This window comes from Falco naumanni, chromosome 5, assembly GCF_017639655.2.
Source record: "Falco naumanni isolate bFalNau1 chromosome 5, bFalNau1.pat, whole genome shotgun sequence".
Lineage (NCBI taxonomy): Eukaryota > Metazoa > Chordata > Aves > Falconiformes > Falconidae > Falco > Falco naumanni.
In genome coordinates this window covers 6427917-6447861 of record NC_054058.1, presented here as the reverse complement: position 1 = coordinate 6447861, position 19945 = coordinate 6427917, and the positions used below count along the sequence as shown (strand labels likewise).

The 19945-nt window shown below is 43.4% G+C and overlaps 1 protein-coding gene across 2 annotated transcripts in view; it reads right to left on the bottom strand.

The window, feature by feature from the left end:
• Window positions 1-1808: 1808 nt before the first annotated feature.
• The window catches only part of ZBTB20 (zinc finger and BTB domain containing 20), a 168686-nt gene continuing 150549 nt past the window's right edge, over window positions 1809-19945 (bottom strand). For both annotated transcript variants that reach the window (XM_040596056.1, XM_040596057.1), the window contains 2 exons: window positions 7708-9315; window positions 1809-3294 (listed from right to left, as the gene is read on the bottom strand). In XM_040596056.1, the coding sequence (XP_040451990.1) occupies window positions 2876-3294; window positions 7708-9295 (2007 nt within the window). In that variant the 5' untranslated portion in view covers window positions 9296-9315 and the 3' untranslated portion in view covers window positions 1809-2875. The remainder of the gene's footprint in view (window positions 3295-7707; window positions 9316-19945) is intronic.

Below are 19945 nucleotides of genomic sequence, written 5' to 3'. Positions count from 1 at the left end.
GAACAGTATTTATTAATTAACTTGTGCTCCTTCTCTAGCCCCCTTAAACTACCCAAACAAATCGGTAAAAACCAAAAGATGTTACCACACAGGAGACTCATCTACTCTGGCACTCACCACAAAGTCTCTTTATACTGCCTACTGCAGCTGAGGGTCAGGGCTTCAAGGTTTAGGATCTGCTGAACAATACCTTGCAGGGTACAGAAAGATTCTGAGACTGAACCACCTGTCAGGTTTTTTTTCCCCAAAATAAATCAGTAATGGAACAGGTGTAGAACACAGCAATGAGGTTACCTGTGCTGAATCACAGACATCCGATACTGAAGCTGCAGGTGTAAAGAACACGCAAAATCGTATGTGGCGATCTATCAAGTCAACAGTTAGAAAGTTGTCCAGCATAAAAGAATGTCTCATGTGAAATGCTCAGTGTTCACAAGCAAAGTTTTGTAAACTTAAGAAAGCTTAATTTATATATAGACACAAGTAAAAGCTAAACTAGCAGTTTTTCTTTTTTTTTCTTTTTGCATATTTTTGTTAGGTGCTTCTTCTCTGCCTAAAAAGTCCAGAGTGCAGCTGGTGCAAGTCCTCGCTATGGATTTCAAGCATGACAAAGATAGTGTCAGACACTGATCCAACTGAACTAAGGACCCATGTACTTTGGGAGTTGGCTTTGGGGGAAAAATTCTCACACAGATACACAGAAGACAACTAGGGAGAACACCAGCCCAAACACAATAAAACAAAATACAAAACACCAACATATATATGCAGATCAGGAATCAATCTTTCACACTGATCCTACATTCCTTGCATAGCTTTGCATATGCAGAGAATGCGGGATGTGGCCCTTCAGTTAGACTTTTTGCAAATGAGGAAGGGAAGATTATTCGCAATGGTAACATTTTAAGTTATTTTGGCATCAGCAAATTACCAGGGGCAGGATCAGATTCCCACACAAATATGGAAGCTCTCTAGCGAGCAAGGCAGGGATGAGAGAACAATACAGCAGATTAATTCTTGTCCAGTGACCAAAAAGAAGGGAAATCCTAGTTTATTACACACTTCCAAAACTTTCATTACTTTTTCAAAGAAGAAGAAAGAAAAGACTATAGATTCTATCATTCCCAAAACCAAGGGAACATTGCTAGAAAAATCTCTTTCTCAAAAGGAACCACCCTTCAGCAGAAATAAATTCTAAGATGGAACCAAAAGAAGAAACAACAGAACCTTGGTAAGAGCCAAAAAGAGAACCACGTAATTCAAAAACAAAGTAGCAGTTCAAATGATACTGCAGGATGCACAAACTCTAGTAGATAAACTCACAGATGACTTCACAGAGCCCCTCATCGACCCAGGTAATTCTTGATTCCATTAGAAAAGAGAGAGAGAGAGAATAATACTAGAAAAGAAAATTAAGAAACTTCCTTCCTCTTTTTTAAAATAAAAATCAAGATCATCTCCCCTCCCCCCCTCTATCTGGAAGCAGGTTAGCTAACCTTAACAGTCTCAATTTAAAATAAAATATATATTTATATATATATTCATATATATAATAAAAGAGAAGATATTAGTGGCAGTGTACGCAAAACAAAAAAGAAAACAAAGAAAAATTACTTTTAACAATCTCACTTTTTTTGTTTTTTTACACAAATACTGTTGTAAATATATTAAAAAAATCAGCATTCTATCTGGTAAACGTCACTTTTGCCCCTCTATAAAATTTTGAATTAAAAAAGTCCCAAGAACTCTTTTTTTTTTTAATTATTATTCCCCTCCCCACCCACCCTCTATTCCTCTTTCTTCCACAAGAATAAATCCTGATGCAACTTTTTTTTTTTTTTTGCAAAGATTGTGGGAACTAACCCTTCTCTTGTACCTAGATCCATAGGTTGCAACCTCTGATATCTTTGATTTTCCTCTGTGTTTCTCTTTGCCTTCTGTGAAAGTCCCTCTTGATTGTGCTGAGGCCCTGGGCTCAGCGAAGACACTGAATAAATTACAAAAAAGCCACCGTTGCTCGTTGTCTGAATCTTCTTGGTTTCTGCTGTAAGGTGGTGGTGGTGGTATGGGAAAAGCAGCGGAGAGGGTGCACCAGAGAGCGTGGGATGGAGCAGAATCCAGGTGAGGAACCTCTGATTCTTCTTCCTCACCCTGCAGGGACTCCACACTATCCAAGCCACACTGCCTCGCACTCCCCTCAGCCCTTTTGTGTGTTTGTGGATGCGTGTGTGTGTGAGAAAGCAGACACGTGGTGGAAACCAGCAGGGCCTTGTTTCCTCTGGTTGCTGCTCAACCAGAAGCAAAATATTCCACAGTTCTAACTGGATACTGTGAAGTCCAAAAGCGATCAGCATTGTGAATTATGTCCATTGAAACACTGCGAGCGGTGTACTTATAACGACAGTAGGCCTTGTAGATTTGTAATATATTTTGTCTTGTTTCTTTTTTTTTTGTAGTGCTCTTCACAAGTGAGAAAAAAGAAATTGTTTTTTTTTGTTTTTTCTGTCTGTTTTTTGAAATTTTTTTGTGGTTTTTTTTTTGTTTGTTTTTTTTTTGTAGTAAAGAAGGGTTGTATTTAGAGGCCAGTAGCTAGAGATCCAACCAGTGGAGCTCATGAAGCACTACCTGGCCTTAAGGCCACCATCCGAGGGAGGCTGGGAAAATTATTATTCACCCAGCCTCCGGAAATGTAATGTACCAGCAGGCAAAAAACAGTTCTTCATGTAGTACAAAAACAACAAAACGAAACGAACCCAAAAAAAGGAGGAAAATAAAGATAAAAATGAAACAAAAATCTTTTCTTAAATTCTAGTGCCATAGCTTTTTTTGTTGTTTCTATTTTTTTGTTCATAACAAAGAGAGAGAGAGATTCTACTTATCCGTCTGACACATGCATCCTCATGTGGTCGTTGAAATGCTCGATTTGGTCAAACTTAGCTGGACAGACAGAGCAGACGTAAGTGGTCCCCTCCGTGCAGGCCACTACCCCGGCAGGGACGGCCCTCGCGCCAGTGCCGGTGGCTCCTGGCGTGCCGTTGGTGGCACTGTGCAGAGCCACATGCCTCTCCAGCAGGGTCTTGTGGGAGAACTTCTTCTTGCAGATGTAGCACTCGTAGGACTTCTCCCCACGGTGGAGGCGCATGTGCACATTAAGGGAGCTCTTCTGGGTGAAGCGCTTGTTGCAGATACTACACTGGTACGCCCTCACGCCGGTGTGCGTCACCATGTGTTTGATTAGGTAATCCTTTAAAGAGAAGGAGCGCCAACAGATGCTGCATTGATGGGGTTTCTCACCTGCCCATTACCAACAAGAGAGAGAGAGAGAAACAGACAGAAAAAAGATAATAAAATTAAACCAGCTTGGCATGGGTCTTTGCAATAAACTAATGGTTAAGTCTCACAGGGGTCTTTGGAGAGGTGCTCTGGCTAAGGAAGAGTAATTCTGTTAACAAGCATATTTTGAAACAACATTTTTTGCAACCAGAGGTTTCGAAACACTTTATAAAGGGGGCTGTAGGTATTCCCAATGGGCACGGAGTAAAAAGGAGCTCAGGTATCTTCTTCAAGCTCACATAATAGGCACTGACAAAGACAGGACTAGAGTTAAAAGGTCCTGGCATCTCCCCCCAGCTTCAATGGCACAGCCCCTCCTGCCTGTGCTCCTGCTTTGCTCCACACGCTCATTTCTAGACAGGTCGTAGTCAAGTTACTTTATCTTTTAGTGCCTCCATCTCCCTATCTGTATGCAGCAAAAGCATGGCCAAAGCTAGTGCTTACTAGATTCCTGTCCAATTGCTGTAAATTTCTCAGAAGAGAAATGCTAGAGATCGCCAAAGAAAACCAACACTTTATAAGAGGTTTACATTTGTTGCCCCTTTTTCTGGTCAAATCTCATAGCTGAAGCATGGGTAAGAGTAACTGAAAAGGGAACCTCAGTACATAGAATTGCCTAGGCCAGCCAGTACTACGCAAAGGGCAACCTAACAGATAAACTCCCAGTGTAACAGTCATGAAATGTAAATGATTAGACTGCCAATCAAATAAAACACCTTATCAGGTAAGCCAGAGATATAAAATACTTACGTCATCTACCACATTGCCTTGTGTGCCCAGGGGTATTGTAAAACTGATTCTGGCAACTCATATAAATGAACTCAAATTATATCCAGACAAACCAGTGACTGTAAGCATGAACTGAAAAAAAATACTTAGCTGAGCACATGAGATGGGTTTGTCCAGACTACTCTTAATTTCTCCTCCTGCTCAGAGTTCTTATGGAAGACAATGCCATGGCCTCCTGTCTCATGGTATCAGGCAACATTTTCATGCTGTGTTGCTGTATTGATCATGTGGACAATATCCAACACCCTCAATGCCCCACCAAAAAATGCTTTTTTGAGTTGTTTTCTGAATCACCTGTGGTATATTTCAGGTGTGGTCATTTATGATCCCTGACGCTGCCAGGGAGAGAGATGGTACCATAGCACTGTAACAATGAAAATGATCCTGTGTTTCACTGACTGAAAAATTATTTTTGTTTGGTCATCCTGCAATTTCCCCTCTAGCACAGATCCTTCTTTCTCTCCCCAGACATCCTGCCTCCTCCTTTTTAGTCTGTCTGGCACTGTTTTAAATGCTGGAGAATCAATCTTTAGGGACCATCACACACCTGTGGTAATATATCATTTACTCTTTGTATAGTGAGATTACAATACACTACTTATATTCAATTTTAAGAGGAGATAATTAATATGGATTGGATGGGAAGGTCCTACTTTTTTTATCTCCCTGAGTCTCTGTTTCTTTTTATTTTACAGTTTGCACATATGATGGTGACATCTGTGAACGAAATGCACATGCTGCTCCTCCTTGCACCAATGACGAGTTTATCCCTACTTGGTGAAAGACACTTGGTCAAAATACATAAGTCCTTACTTTCCTGCTGGCTTTGCTGAATGTAGTAGTGTGTTGTGTGTAGACAGGCCAATATGCTTGACACGTGTTATGTGGATGACGATAGCATGTCAAGTTATAATAAAGTCTTACTAACTTACAAGAGACTGATTATATTTACAACGTTCATTTTTGCCTTAGACAATCTATGTCCCAGAGTTCGTAGTAACTCAGTCTCCTCTGCTCTAGACCCTGTCAAGACTATGCTATAAAACCACCCTAATTTTTGCATGCACATATTTCTAAGATACACTGGGTTCTGGCTTTCTAATCTTAGCTTCAAAACCTTCCTGGGATTTCTTCTCTCCAAAGAATCTAAAAACTTTTTAGGTTTTTTTTTTTTTGTATGCAAATGTATGTGCTTCCTACGTGAGATTCTTTATTCCCACGATTCTTCATCTTGAAGTCAGAGAAAACTTTGCTTAGTGAATTAAATGTGCACGTTCCTCCTTCTGGTTCTTCATTTCAAATTTGACTGGTTTTAGACAGCTATGTGGGACAGTTACCGAATATTAATCACAGCGTGGTATGTAGGAGAAGACAATGATGGTTTATAAGATGCACGGACACTGCATGCATTCTAGCACTGTATTTCCACAATGTTGCATGTCTGGGAGAACAACATTGTGGGATACATTAAAGCCAGTCTGCAGGGACCATGGAAAAATATCCATCTCTAGTATGTCTGTGTCCATGTAAAAGAAGAAAGGGAGGTAGGTTTCCATTGCGAAAGCTACATCAACATGTAGTTTTTGGAAGCACAGCTGTTGGGGGGACTTTAGGCTGTTGAATTCTGGTTTATGATTAGATTCCTCCATGGCTTCTCCTGTGAGCCCTCCAAACAAGTCGAATTCAAACATTTGCAGCTCCCAAATCTTTCTCTTTTTCCATGGATCCTTTCCAGAGCCACTTTGCCTGACTTAACAGGGCTGAGGAAAATCTGGCAGTGGGAAAAGCTGTCTCCTCTCAGTTTTCATAATGATCCTGTCCAGCACTAGACAAGGTAGACATGCTTCTCTGATTTTCAGAAGAGTTTTCTGAAGCCGTGCCCTCTCTTGGCTAAGGTGTGATTATCCTCCCAGACACTCCAGAAGCCAGTTTGTTCCTAAATGAACTTTGAAATAATTTATCTACCCAAATCTCTCCTTGCCACCACAGTTCATTATTTTGGGCGTTCTCAGACCCACACAAATAAAATATTAATTTGTGATTGGAGATGCCTATCAATTTCCTTGGTTGACTTTATGTGTAGTAGCTAGGAATATTTTAGGTCAGGTCTCCCACTGTTACTCTTTATCTGACTCCAAATATCAAATGCAGTGCGCAGTTAGGGTGGGGGAAATAAAGCACCTAATCTCAGTTAATTTACTTGTGAAAAAAGCATTTGTAGCTTTTAGAACAAGGATGTAGGCAGATATATTTGACTGTGCTCTGAAAGGGATGTTTTTTTCTGAATAACACAACACTTTCTACATAGTATCATCATCCACAACAGAAGGATGGAGAGCGTAAACAGACACAGAGGATAATCCCGGGGTTCAGGATTCTTGGTCCTTGCAATCACACATTTTGTACCAGTCCTGAGAAGTTGACCATTTTGTGTATGTATGTCTGCCTTAGACGTCTAGAGGAATTGTTCATTTATCTGATAATTATAGGTAAATAGAAGTTAAAAGTTTACATATGCATACAGAAGTGAAATCTATTGGATACAATGGGGAGGCATGACTTACATTCCTCCCATACCTTGGGCAATTTCTCCAGGTTCTACTCCATGTATCACAAACCCAGCATTTATTTTAAGATCTGACGTTAACAAAACCACTGCTTTGTGAGAGAAATATTTACTCTTTCTCTAAACTAGAATTTCTCTCCAATGTCAGAATGAGCCAAGGGCTAAAGCAAGCAAAATTTAGTCCTGAACCCAAGATAGCTTCTCCATATAAGATACACCTATCTCCTTGCTTTGAAGTGTTATAACCTGTCAAAGCCAGAAAAGGCAGTTTTGGCTCAGTAGTAAATATGGTTACCTATATTGTCTCAAAAGCAATTGCATTTTTAAACAAAAAGGATGATGTTCTGTTCTGTCTCTGGGTTTTTGTACTCACAGCTAGTGAAACACCTGACTTGCCAAGAGACAGGGAGTTAGAGCAATCAGCTTCAGTGAAGTACAGTAAAACTTCTTGAAAAAACTCAGAATTTACTTTCTTACAGCAATATGTGAGATTTAGAAAATATGTGGCAGTGTGTGTAACATCCAGGCCTGGATCTACTGCTGCAAGTCCACCAGGAATGAACTTGCCCTGAACTCATGCCAATCATCATCACTTGAGCTTAAACCCCTGTAGCTGTAAAACTTACAGGGGGAAGACCCTTCTTAGTAGATAGTTTTTCTTTAATGACTTTATTAGAGTTTCCTCATGCTACTTCCACTTAGTGTTGCCTGGACAGCCTGCAGAGGACAATGCATGCTTACCATTTCCTTGGATGGGTGCAGGACACATTGTACTCCAAGAAAAATGAGCTTGTTTCTGCACTATGCACAGTCAGGCCCCTGTAAGAGACCTATATTTTTCTGCAGAGGCTCAACTTCAAGGCAGTAAGCTCGGAAAATGTTCAGTGATACCAGCTCCCTCGCTAACTTCTCCCTCCTGTTTGTGCTGGGGGCTGGCAGGTTGGGAAACAGAATCTAAGTCCATGTTTGCCAAGGACTTTCTCGGGCTTCGTGTATAAGCCAAAGGGACATACTCTTACCTGTGTGTACAAACATGTGCTTGACGTAGTTCTGTTTGGCGGTGAAAGTCTTGTTACACAGAGTGCACTCGTAAGGCTTTTTTTCGCCTTGCCCACCTGCTGTGCTGTGACCCGCAGATGGGGCCAAGGGCTGTGGGGCTGGCAGCTGGGCAGTAAAGGTTGACAGGCCAGGCTGGGACACTGTCACAAACTGTGTCTGTTGGCCAGCTAAAGGCTGGGGCAGGCTGAAGAGAAAAGGCTTAGGGCCACTGCCAGCAGACTGTGTGGTGAAAAGGGCAGGCAGGTAGGTGTTGCCAGCTGTGCCAATGACCTGAGTGTTGCTGGTCAGGGTCAGTGGCATCCTCAGATTGCTGGTGAGGGTTTCTGTCTGGCGTAAGTAGATCTGTGTGGTTGGCAATGGTTGGGCAACAGTTGTGTTGACAGAAGGCTGCAGAGCCCCCTTTTCGGTGCTGTTATTGACTGTGAGCACTTTGCTGTCCATTTCAACGTCATTGCTTCTCTCTGGCGAGGAAGAGTTGGCATCTACATGCTGCTGCTGCGGCTGCGGCTGAGTGCCATCAGCGGGGACGTCATTTTGATCTGCTTGAGAAGGTTCTTGCTGCCCATCCCGGCCCAGACCAGCCATAAACTGCTGCTCCATGGAATCGGGCTCAGTGCCAATGGAGGAACTGACTCCCGAGTCAAAACTCTCCCCTTTAGGCTCACTCTCAGTGCCTTCTGCTTGGTCAGTGTCCTCAGTGCATTCCTCAGACTCATTGCGCTCAAGGATCTGCACCCTCTGTTGGCCATAGTAGTCATAGTCATCCTCCATCTCCTGCTTAATGTGGATGTTGCCCATGAGGGTTTGAATTCGGACAGGGCGTGGTTGCTTGCGGCAGTGTGTGGTCTCTGGAGTGGTGGAAAGGTACCGCTCCATCTGTTGTGACCGTTCATGGATCCGGGTAATCCAGCTGGGGTCTTCCATGTGATGGTCCCTGGGGAGCCCCAAGGCTGTTTCATGGTGGCTGACCACAGCTCCACTGTAAAAGGAGCGCTCCCCACTGCCATTTTGCATGGAACAGGCATAGAGGGCCGAATAGATCCTGTCCACACTGTGCTGCGAATGGCTCTGCAGGTAGCCAGACTCTGTGTCAGTGCTCTGCCCCGAGGTGCCTGATTCGGGTGTTCCCCTGGGTGTCTCCTGGCCAGAATCCTGAATCACCGGGTAGACCTCTCCCACATTTTGCGAGACAATCCTTGTGCACTCATCAATCACAGTCTTGATCTGCAGGATGCTGGCAGCTGTGAGGATTTGGAGGGCCTCTGACTGTGAGACCCGCAGCACCCCACTGTACATGAAGTCAATGAGCTTTTGCACAGACTGGACTGACACCACTGAGGGGATCTCGATGTCGCTGTAGCCCAGCAGCAGCTTGTCCTGGAAGAAGGGGCTGCCAGCCGCCAGCACACAACGGTGGGCGCGTAGCATGCTCCCGTGGATGCGGACCGTCACGTCACAGAAGTGGCCACGGTTGCGCTGCTCGTTGAGGGTCTCGAGCACGGAATTGCTGAAGTTGTGAAGGTTGATGCTATGAATGCGCTCTGTCATCCCCTTGCAACTGATGTTACCTGTAGCAAAGCGGGTGACAAAAAAAAAGAAAAGATTGAGTCTTGTCCTCTGCAGAGCCACAGTCAAGGGCATTGGTGAAGGTGCCTGACCACTGGGTAGAGAAAAGAGATTATACTGTAAAAATCACATACAAAGGCACAGATAAGAAGACACCATCTCTGTAAGGCTAGAAGTAAAATTTGCTACTCATTTGCAGAAGCTCGAGTTCTGAAAAGCAGACAAAGACAGGTGTAGCTGGGCCTAAATTCCAACCACATTCCTGAGCCTTGGACTTCCTATCAGTTTATCTGGCTTAAAGAAGCCTAGAGCCAGCCAATTGTAAACACTGAGCACATGGATTGAAGCTGGATTTTAGGCTGTTCAGATGTGGACCCATGCCAGAAAAAATCAGATTCTTACTTTAATGACCCTTTACACCAAGTTGTTAATGTAAAGAGTCTGTATGAAAACATAATTTCTTTCTAGATTGGTATTTTAAGTTTGGATACTGTTTTACAGCACAGTTACTTGTATCAAAAAAACTGGCAGTCACTTTGTAAAATCCAAATCTGGTTCAAGATTTAGGCTGTAAATGTTCCTAAAATCCCACGCGCAGTTTTGTCTGGGGTTGTGGTTTAGAACATTTGCTACCCAATAGTGACAAACAGTCCTCTGTAAGAACCCAAAGCAAAAAGTTAACATGAGCTGTCCCCTTCATTTTTAGCATATCCCAAGTTCTGACTGGCACCAGAATGCCATCATATAAAAACAAATGTTCTCCTGCTGTTATTTACTTGACAGAAACTGGAAAATTACAGACATTTACTCTATGGAAGACTTTGCCTTAGTTTGGCTGAATAACCTAAATAGAGAACAGTTTAGAAAAGCACCTAGCCAATTCCAGTACCGAGCCAACATATCCTTCAAAATAAACTTTTACAAGTGACTAGAAAGTAACTTCTTAATCTCTCAATCCACTTTTCCCTATCTCCATCTTGCTTGCTTCACTTTTAATGCTTTTTCATTTCCTTCCCTGTTCTTTACTCATGTTTTGTCTATCTAGATTTTGATGGGCAAAACCTATGGTTTCATCTTGTAACTACAAAAAACCAACTGCCCTTTGAGGGATAAACAAATAAAATATTATTGTTAATATGTTTCTCTTAGCATTTGTAGTGCATGCAACACCTTGGTTCCCAGAAAAGCATGCAGAGAGAAGTAGCACAAAATCACCAGTAGTATTACAGGCATTTTGTCTCGAATATTCCTAGCAAAGCTACAACCCCTCCTGCCACAATTGTTTTTTAATGTGTGAGAATCCAAAAGTGAAATCTGGTAGAGAAGCATGAGTAAATTAAACTACCTTATTGTCACGGTGTATTTTAACAGAAATATACAGAGCAAATAAATGGCATTGAAAGCGGTTTCATACACGTGCCTTTTAGCCCAACAAAGTCCCTCTGCTCCAGCCTAAAGGGTGCTTTACACCTCATACACAGGCAGGAGAACGCCACTCACTGCAATCTGCAGGAAGATGTAGCATCCTCCCTGCTCTGCCTTTCCCTTCTCATTTCTCCACTCCTGACATCTCAAGCACCCTCTATTCTGGCGGTTCAAAGAGAATCCACATTGGACACAGGTGATATTTTAATCCTCTGAAGTAGTTCAAGATAAAAGGGAAGCACAAAGCTCAGGAACCAGAAATCCTGATGGGCCCAAGCTGTCTGAAGAAGTCTCATGTTTAACAGATGTAAACCAGCCAGTATCAGAAGGGTACTAATTTCCATCAAAGATTAGAGCACTGGGGGGGATGCTCATATTAGCAGAAACAAGGAGGAAACCACTAACAGTATCATGGAGGTTGTGAATTACATCTCTCTTGTTCATAAACTCTGCCGGGAACCTGAGTTTCCTCCTCTGATGAGACTGACCATAGGACTGGAAAAGCATCTTAGAAACTGGAAGACTCTCCTTCAGGGGCACTGCAACTATTATTACACAAAATAATGTACAGAAGAGATGTATTCCTCCTCCTTCCAGATACAGTCATTCTCCAGAGGCTTCCAGGGCAGTTTCAGTTCCCTTCCCAACATGTCAGATCACACAAGGATTCAAAATGCGTTCATATAAAAAATCAGAATCCTTGATCTGAAAGGAAAAGAACTTGGTAAAAGCTTTGAACTGGTGGGGAAACAGAAGGATAGACAATTAACAACAAATAGATGATACCTCTTTTCAAGACCTCCTGTAGGCCATGGCAAGTGATTGCACAGCTACCCACTTATCTGCATCTCCCTTTGATGTCGCATGCCGGTCTGAGACCGGAGCGTGGTTCTGTTTGTATTCTCGGGAACAGAATTAAGACTCAAAACGGTGTCAAGAGCCAAGGAACTTTATTTACCCAACCATAAATCTGCGAATGCAAAGGGAGAGAGAGCGAGAGACAGAGAGACAATATAATCTATCTGCCAAGTTTCCCAGAGATACTTTTTATCTCTCAAATGAAGGGCGGAATCTTCCATGGGGTGTCTCTCTAGTAGAAGTCTGCATCATTCACAAGCTGAAATACAGGTTTTGCAAGATTCCCGAGTGACAGGCCAACCTCTGGCATGTGCCTCTTTGTATAAACCATTAGACCCTGTATGACCACACTTAATGTGTTGTCATTCCAAAAGTCTGTCCCAGTTTTCCCCAGTTTGATTTTCCTGCTGCAAAGGGGCAACTCTGGCCAGCTCATCTGCCCTATTATTCCATTCACCTGCCAGAGTGCCCTTTCCTGGTGAGACGGCACCCATGCTACCGCAACATCCCCACGTTTGGCAATATCCAAGATTTTTTGCCACTTCTCCTTTTGCCGCACTGGCACTTGGTTTACTTCCCAGTTATTCTGTTCCCAAAAAGGGAGCTATTCTGTGCATCCTTTGAACAATGCAAACGAGTCAGTGTAAATGTACACTAGAGTCTTAGCCCCTTCCTCACTATTAAACACGCTCCACACTGCCACTAACTCTCCCACTTGAGCACTGCCCTCACCTTCGGTAATGATTCCCCTGTTAGCATCTACATTAATAGCTACAGCTCAGTATCTCCATTGTTTACCCTCTCTCTTAGCAGAGGCATCAGTAAACCACACATTCTACAACTCCTCCGAAAAAGTAGGAGCGATTTTTACCAATTTTTGCCACAGACAGGGGAGGGGTAACCTCCTCCTGGGGATTTGCTACTTCTTCTTGGATATTTAACTGTTATGGCGTGCCTTCAGTGACAGTAAAGACACTACAACAATGTTCAATCTTAGCATACCATTTTCTCACAGTATCTCTTTGGGCCACCCCTGTCCGGGGGGGCAGTTCCTGCTAACACAGGTTTAATTGCCTTAAAAGGTCCCTTAAAATTAGAGGCTGTTGGCATATGGTTCGCTCTGCTTCTCTGAGAGCAACACTCACTATAAACAATCCTTTTTCCCAATTGGAGTATCATTTCTCAGCATCCTTCAAGCTCCTGGAATAAAATCCGATCAGGCAGGTAGGACCTTCTGGTCCTTTTTGCCAAAGATGAATAGACAATCCTGAGTGTGCAAACCCCCACTCAATCTGGACAGGGTCAGTGAGGTGAATAGGACCCAAAGCCTGGTGGGTGTTTGCTTCAAACACCGAAAGCTGTAACACTTCATCGTGGGCTGGAGCCCATTCCCAAGCTGCTCCTTTTCTCAGCAGGTCATATAAAGGCCGTGCAATTGTTGCAAAGTCTGGGATGTGTTTTCTCCAAAAGACCAATAAGCCTAAGGCATGTTGCAGCTCCTTTTTATTTTCTGGAATTTTTACCTGCTGTAGTGTTGAGAGGGTGTCCTGAGGAATACAGGCTGAACCTCCTCTCCACCTATCCCTAAAAATTTCACTTCATTTGCAGCAGTTTGTATCTTTTCCTCTGGTATCTGGAGTCCCGGAGACTCTAAGTGCTGTATAATCTTTCCTTGTGTTACCTGTACTGGAATAATTTGATCCCTTCCTATCAAAACATCATTGATGTATCGATAAACTCTAAGTCCCGGTTCTGGGAGAATTTGGGCTAATTCTTGTGCCAAAGCATGATGTGCTAATGTGGGAGAATGTTTATATCCCTGAGGGAGACAAGTAAAGGTATACTGTTGTCCCTCCTATGTGAAAGCAAAACGATCATGGTCCTCTTCTTGCAGGGGAACCATGGCAAACATCTTCCACATCAATTGTGGCCATCACTGGATGAGCCTGTTCCTGAACGAGTGAGATGAGCTCAGCTCTATTAGGCACCGCTGCTGTCAAGGGACCACTGTTTGCATTAAGTGGACAATAATCTACAGTCAGTCTTCACTTCCCATTTGATTTACAAACTGGCCACACTGGGGAATTGTATGGGGAGTGGGTGAATGTTAAAATGCCCGTTGTTTAAGATCCTCAATCACAGGAGCTATCCTCTCCCGAGCCCCTTTCTCCCGAGCAAGAGATATGGTTTCACGTTAGTCATCCTGGAAGAGGGGAGGGTAGGTGCTGCTTGCAACAGGCGCACTTCTGCCCAGGCCGTTTCATCTGAGGAATGCCAAAGGACCATGAATTCCCCTGGGTATCATACCACTGTCTGCCCTTCAATATATCTATGCCCCAAAGATTTGTCGGAAAAGGGCCTATTGCAACCTTGGTGTTAACTGGGTCTTCCTCCCCAGGCATCCATAATGTTACCAAGGCCATAGGTACTGATTGAGTTCTCCCTAAAGCATTTAAGAAAATTAGGTTTTCAGACAAAGTCAAAATTCCACATTGCTCTGCCTCACTCTGCATCAGTGCAGTGATTTGTGCTCCTCTGTCAATTAAAAAGGTTACTGTTTCTTTCTGTGTTCCTACAGCTACTGTAGTCATTAAATGTCCTCTCAAATTTCAGGTGAGTTGCCTAATAAACACCCACCCTCTGGTTTCTCCCCCACCTTCGGGGGATGGAGGATCTAGTTTCCCATTGCCCTCTTTACTTCATCAGCTTTTCCCCCGATACCTATTGATGGTGGGGGACTAGGGGTTGGCTCAAGACTAACTTAGGGGTTGGCTCAAGACTAACTTTGTGCCCTGACCATAGCAGAAATTCTCCAATTTCTGGGTCCGAAGCCCATCCATTAGATCCCAGGGAATACTTCTCTGGAGCCCCAGATGCCACCACCCCTGTCGGCTTAGGGGTCTCCCTCCCCCAGGATCAGTACATCGGACCGATTTAGAATTCTAACTTCTCTGAGCCTGTGCTAACTGTCCCTCAGCTTTTCCTGCAGTTCATACGGCTCTTGCTTCAGGTCTTTGCCAGGATCCACCAACGGGACCATATTTTCTCCCAAAGTTAATTAGCTCTTGGACAACTTCCCCCCACGTAACTCTGTCTGATATGGGGGTATTTCGTATTTTCCCCTGTAGCTGGATCCCAATGGGTTTTAAAGAATCAGGAAGTCCTCGAATTAGAGGAGTCATCCCTTCTGGGTCCACAGGCGTTGTCATGGGAGAGCCCTGGCGAGATTCAAGCCTCCTGTCATACATCGTCTGCAGACAAGCTGCCCTTTGTACACTTTCTACCAGCTGACCCACTGTACCTGTTATGGCTAGGGGGTCTCCCCTTCCAAAGGGTTCAGTCCCCCGGCCCAATACACTGCCCTCTGTGTTAATGACCATAGGGCCTGATGGTTGCCAGTAGTTAAAAACACACCTGGGCCCCAGTATCCTTATGCTTCCTTCTCTGACAACACAATCCCATCTCCTCCTGACAAGGACACTTTCCAAACTCTGTTTTGGATTCCTTTGGAGTCCTTGCAAAATCCTTCCTTAATTTTGCTAACTCAGTCGTGTCTTTAGTAACAATTCGGGGACAAGTGTCATCTGTCTCATATAAATACTCAGTCTTAACTAGGGGATGCATGTGAGGAGGGTTTTCTGCTGCCTCTTTTGTGCTCTGTAAATCCCCCTGGGGATATATTTGTCTAATCCCTTTCTCTGTTAACTTCGACTCCACCTCCCCAAATGAGTCTCTTTCTTTCCACAATTCTTCTCTTAATGTTTCTTTTAACAAAGCATTCTGGTTTCTCTTCTGCTTTAATAGCTGTTTGATCTCTTCTAACTGCTCTCACAGTGTTTCAAGGAATCTACCACGACATCATCTTGACACAATCTCTGCCTCCTATCTTACATGGCTGCTGCCAAACTTGCTCCTAAAACTGCACAAATTATGGATTTCCCCTTCCCAGGTTTAACTTTAGCCTCCTTCTGCAATATCATGATCCTATCCACTATACTCTGCAGTTGGAACCAGTGATTTTTTGCCCATTCTCGCCCTTGGGGTGAGATGATAGGTTCCCAATAAGTTATCCAGTTTATATAAATAGGTTCCCAGTAAGTTATCCAGTTTATATAAATCTCCACCCCACACTTCAGTGGGGGAAACATCACAAACATCTGTAGAAGTGTGGGCACACATTTCACCAAAGAGGGGTTATTTCATCTTGAGAGGGTGTCACTGTAAATTCTCTACTACTACACACCCCACCCCACCCCCCCCGTCGCTCTCAGGAGGTCACACTTTTAAACTTCTTTTGAGACTCGTCTCTTGTTCAATTCTATCACTTTGTCCTTCCCCGGCTGTTTTCCTCATACAGACTCTGCACTCACTTCGTACATCTCAGGCACACGCACACCCCCACACCCCCACACCCACCCACGAGTCTCTCATAAAGAACCTGGCACTTTCTGTGTCACCGAGAATCCTGTCCGTGATATCAATTAAAATGTCACATGCCACTCTGAGACCGGAGCGTGGTTGTTTGTATTCTCGGGAACAGAATTAAGACTCAAAACGGAGTCAAGAGCCAAGGAACTTTATTTGCCCAACAATAAATCTGCGAATGCAAAGGGAGAGAGAGCAAGAGATAAAGAGAGAAAGGAAGGAAAGAAAGAAAGGAAAGAATTCACAGCGATAGCTACCACTCCAGAGCTGTGGCATCCTGACAGTCCGATTCGATTCCAAGTCTGGCAGGGGAACGCTCCGTCCGATGTTAGTTGGTTCAATTTTTTATAGAGCTGTTACAAGCTGTTCTCTTAACCACACCTCCCACCCGGCAATGGTGTATGTGCCCAACATTCCCCAGGGGCCTCCAGGCACCTTGATCCCCCCGACCCCAGGTCTGGGCACACGCACAGGGGTTTGGTTAAGTTTTGCAGGATCAGCCTCCCTGTTGCTCCATGGCGTCAGTCGGTTTCCTCCTTTAACAATGTATAGATAAATCTCTGCAGTGGCAGCGTGTTATCTTCCTGCCTTAAATCTCTTCTGTGGCAGTGGTATTATCGTCCTGCCTTAACAATGTATAGATCATTCACGGTGGTGATGGCATGAGTTTCCTGCCATAGCAATGTTGAGACAACACATCTGCTGTGGTGATGGTGGGTCTCACCGGCACAGTCTCTTACACTTTGAGTAGCTGACTATCAGTATGCTAGAAATCTTTCCTCGGTTTGACCCTAGGGCTCCCTTTTCACACAAACATGTCTTTTAAGATGTGCTTCTGGAAAAGGGAATGACTTTAGTTTATGCTCTGCTTTGTCAAATGAGGCATTTGATAATAAGAAATATGCAGCAGCCTAACTCAATAAACCAACATCCTGCCTTGCACATGCACAAGGTGGAATATTCCACACGTAACAGAGACGCTATGGACAGGTCCCTTGACTTGAGCAGGTGCAAAGAAATGTGTTTCGTTCCTATGTACCTTAACAGCTAAAATGGATGTTGTGAGTGGAACTCTGAAAAATGCATCCTCAGGACAACTCCCTTCCAGAAAGGTGTGATATGTACCATGAGACTGGGTGACTTTTTGGGAAAATGAATTCTGCCACTTACCCATAAATCACATACAGAAAGGAGGAAGGGCAAGGTTCATGGAAGTTTCAGTAGCCTTTCTCAGGTCTTGCCTGCGGGAAGCAAGAGCTGTGTATCCACAACATATCTGGCATTAGCTAACTTGATGAAAACAGCCAGGTGGAGTTAATCAAGGATAAAGAAAAGAGGTTTGTATGCATTTATGCGAGTAATATGAATAGCTCTCCTACAGGAACTGATGGAGGATGCACCTTGTGGTGTAGGAACTGGTCTGAAAGTCAATTGAGCCCCTTCATATAAGGCACGGAGTATGTTTTGGTTGCTGTTGGTATCCCTTAAAAAAATCATCTCCTCATTTCTTTACTACTTCAAATGAAATTGTAACATCTACCACTTACTTAACTGAGAAATGACTGAAACTTCTCCTGAAGGATAAAACAAGTGGGGTGGATGGAACAGACACATAACAAAAGGTAAAAAAGCTAGTACAGATTTTGAGGATGTTTCTTCTAGGCCACCTTCCTTGATGTTCAACACTGAAAACCATACCTATCCAAAGTACAGGCAACCAAATAATTTGCAATAGTGTCTACACAACCCACAGCAGTATAAAAAAGCAGCATCAACAAATTCCAGAGATTGGTCTGTAGCAAAACCCACTGTCCCATGCAGCAACTCTCCCTCTCTGCAGGAAACTGCCCAGATCCAAGTTTTGTGGTTGCTTCTTACTGTATGTTGTTCTAAGCTGGAAGTCCAAAGGCGATGTTCCCCATAAAAGGTGGACTTGCCAATGCAGGTTTGATTCTAAAGTAAATGCCACATTCTGACAAAGACTACTAGACCTTGGACAAGCCAGAAAGTGTGTCAGTTCTTCACAAGACCCAGTTACACACGCGCACACTCACCTACTCGTCACTGCACAGAATGCCTGGCTCAGGAAAAAGACTGCTGTCTCGGGCTCTTCTCAGGCCTGCCACTCTTTTAAACTCGAGACAGTGGGAACCTTTCTGTGAAATTCAAGTGGTCTTTGTTAAGTGCCTCCCCCCAACCCTTTTTTTTTTTTTTTTGTCCAGTAAACATGATGTAGAGATCCCAATGGACTTATTCTGAGAAACTCCAGTAAAATGGTTTTGTCCCCTTTCTGTGAAGCAAGTTCTGATTGGAGGGGTATTCACAAACCATATAGGAAAGAATGGGTGTGAAAATGCAAAGGCCATTCTTACCCAGATGGGCAATGAATAGGCGTTTGCCAGTTCAAAAAAAAAAAAAAAAAAAAAAAGGGGGGGGGGGGGCAGGGGGAGTGGAAGAAAAAAAGCAGGAAAAAAGAAAAGAAAAAAAAAGCCCAGACAACTGCACAGATTATGCACATTTGCAATCCTCCTGGGATGCAATTTGAAGCTGGCATGGCATAAAGGTGAAACATATTACTGTGCAACTTTGAAAAAAGCTCGGTTTGCCCATATGCAAATGTACCGATTAAACTGTCGCGCTATTCACAGAAACATGCATGGAATTCATCCTCAACTAGTAAGAAGGAGCACAACGTGGATGGGAAAGGAAAAAACTTTTGTTGTGTAATACATGACTGAGTGCTTAGATTAGTGTTTCCTTGAATCTCATCCACCTCTCCCGCTGACTTTTATGCTATGGGCATTCACAAGAAAGTAGATTTTACCATGACAATAACAATGACAACCTCTCCAAGTACAGTACCAAAGGGGAAGGCAATGGCAGAAGGAAACAGCGGGCAGTGTGGACTGCTGGAAGATGCTACAGAAAATGTGGAAGTGCAGCGGTAGGTACATCAAGCAGTTTTCTGTTGTGAAAGCTACCATACATAAACCTACCTAAAGCTAGAAACGTATGGCCCGCAAAGGTGACTTTTTTGTTTGCCAAAACCACAAAAAATGATCCCAGCAAATACATGATGTAGTAGAGCTACAAAGATGTATGGAATACTGAAGACTGCAGGCCACATACAAATGTCTATGTTGTCCATTTTAAAATCTGTTTAGGAAGGGTTTTTTTGTACAGCCACTAGATGTCCCTTTCTGCAAAGCCAATGTTTACAGCGTTAACGCTCATTACTGAAAGATATCACAAAATTTTATTTTCTCTAGTGTCCTTTAAAATGACAGTATCTCAAAGCTCATGGTACACTAATGACTACCATTTCTAGAAACACAGTGCTGATGAAACCACCACAGCTACTGTAACTCAGTAGTAGCTCAGTGCATAGCCTTCACCTGAAGCAAAACCGCCTAGGACACTGGAATCCAAGCTCTTTTTGGAAACTTACTGTGTGGTCTTTCAGAGGAATAACTAGCAGAATGAACCCCAAAGGCTCTATCTCGCTTTTATGCTTATGGGGCAAAGAGAATAATTGCCTTGTACCCCTGAGATTTAGTAGGCTTGCTGAGACAGATACAGACTGAGTTTTTGCCTCAAATTTCTGCAGCAGTATTTAGAAAATTGTTTGGCAATCCATCTCACTGATACTTAGACAAGATTACCTAGAACTACCTTGATATTGTTGCCTAGCTTGCCTTCCTGACAAGCTTCTCAGGCCTTGCATTGAGAAGAATACACACTTCAAGAGACAGTAGAAAAGTTGGAGGCATTCTATCTTGTATAAATACGGTATCTTTATATTCTTATCATGAAAATGACAAACGCCTCCCTAGGTGGGAGAACACCCTGGGCTAAGATAAAGATGTGGAAGTTGGGATTGGTAGGCTTTCTTCCTGCTCCTGGAGCTGTGCATCTGTGATCCAG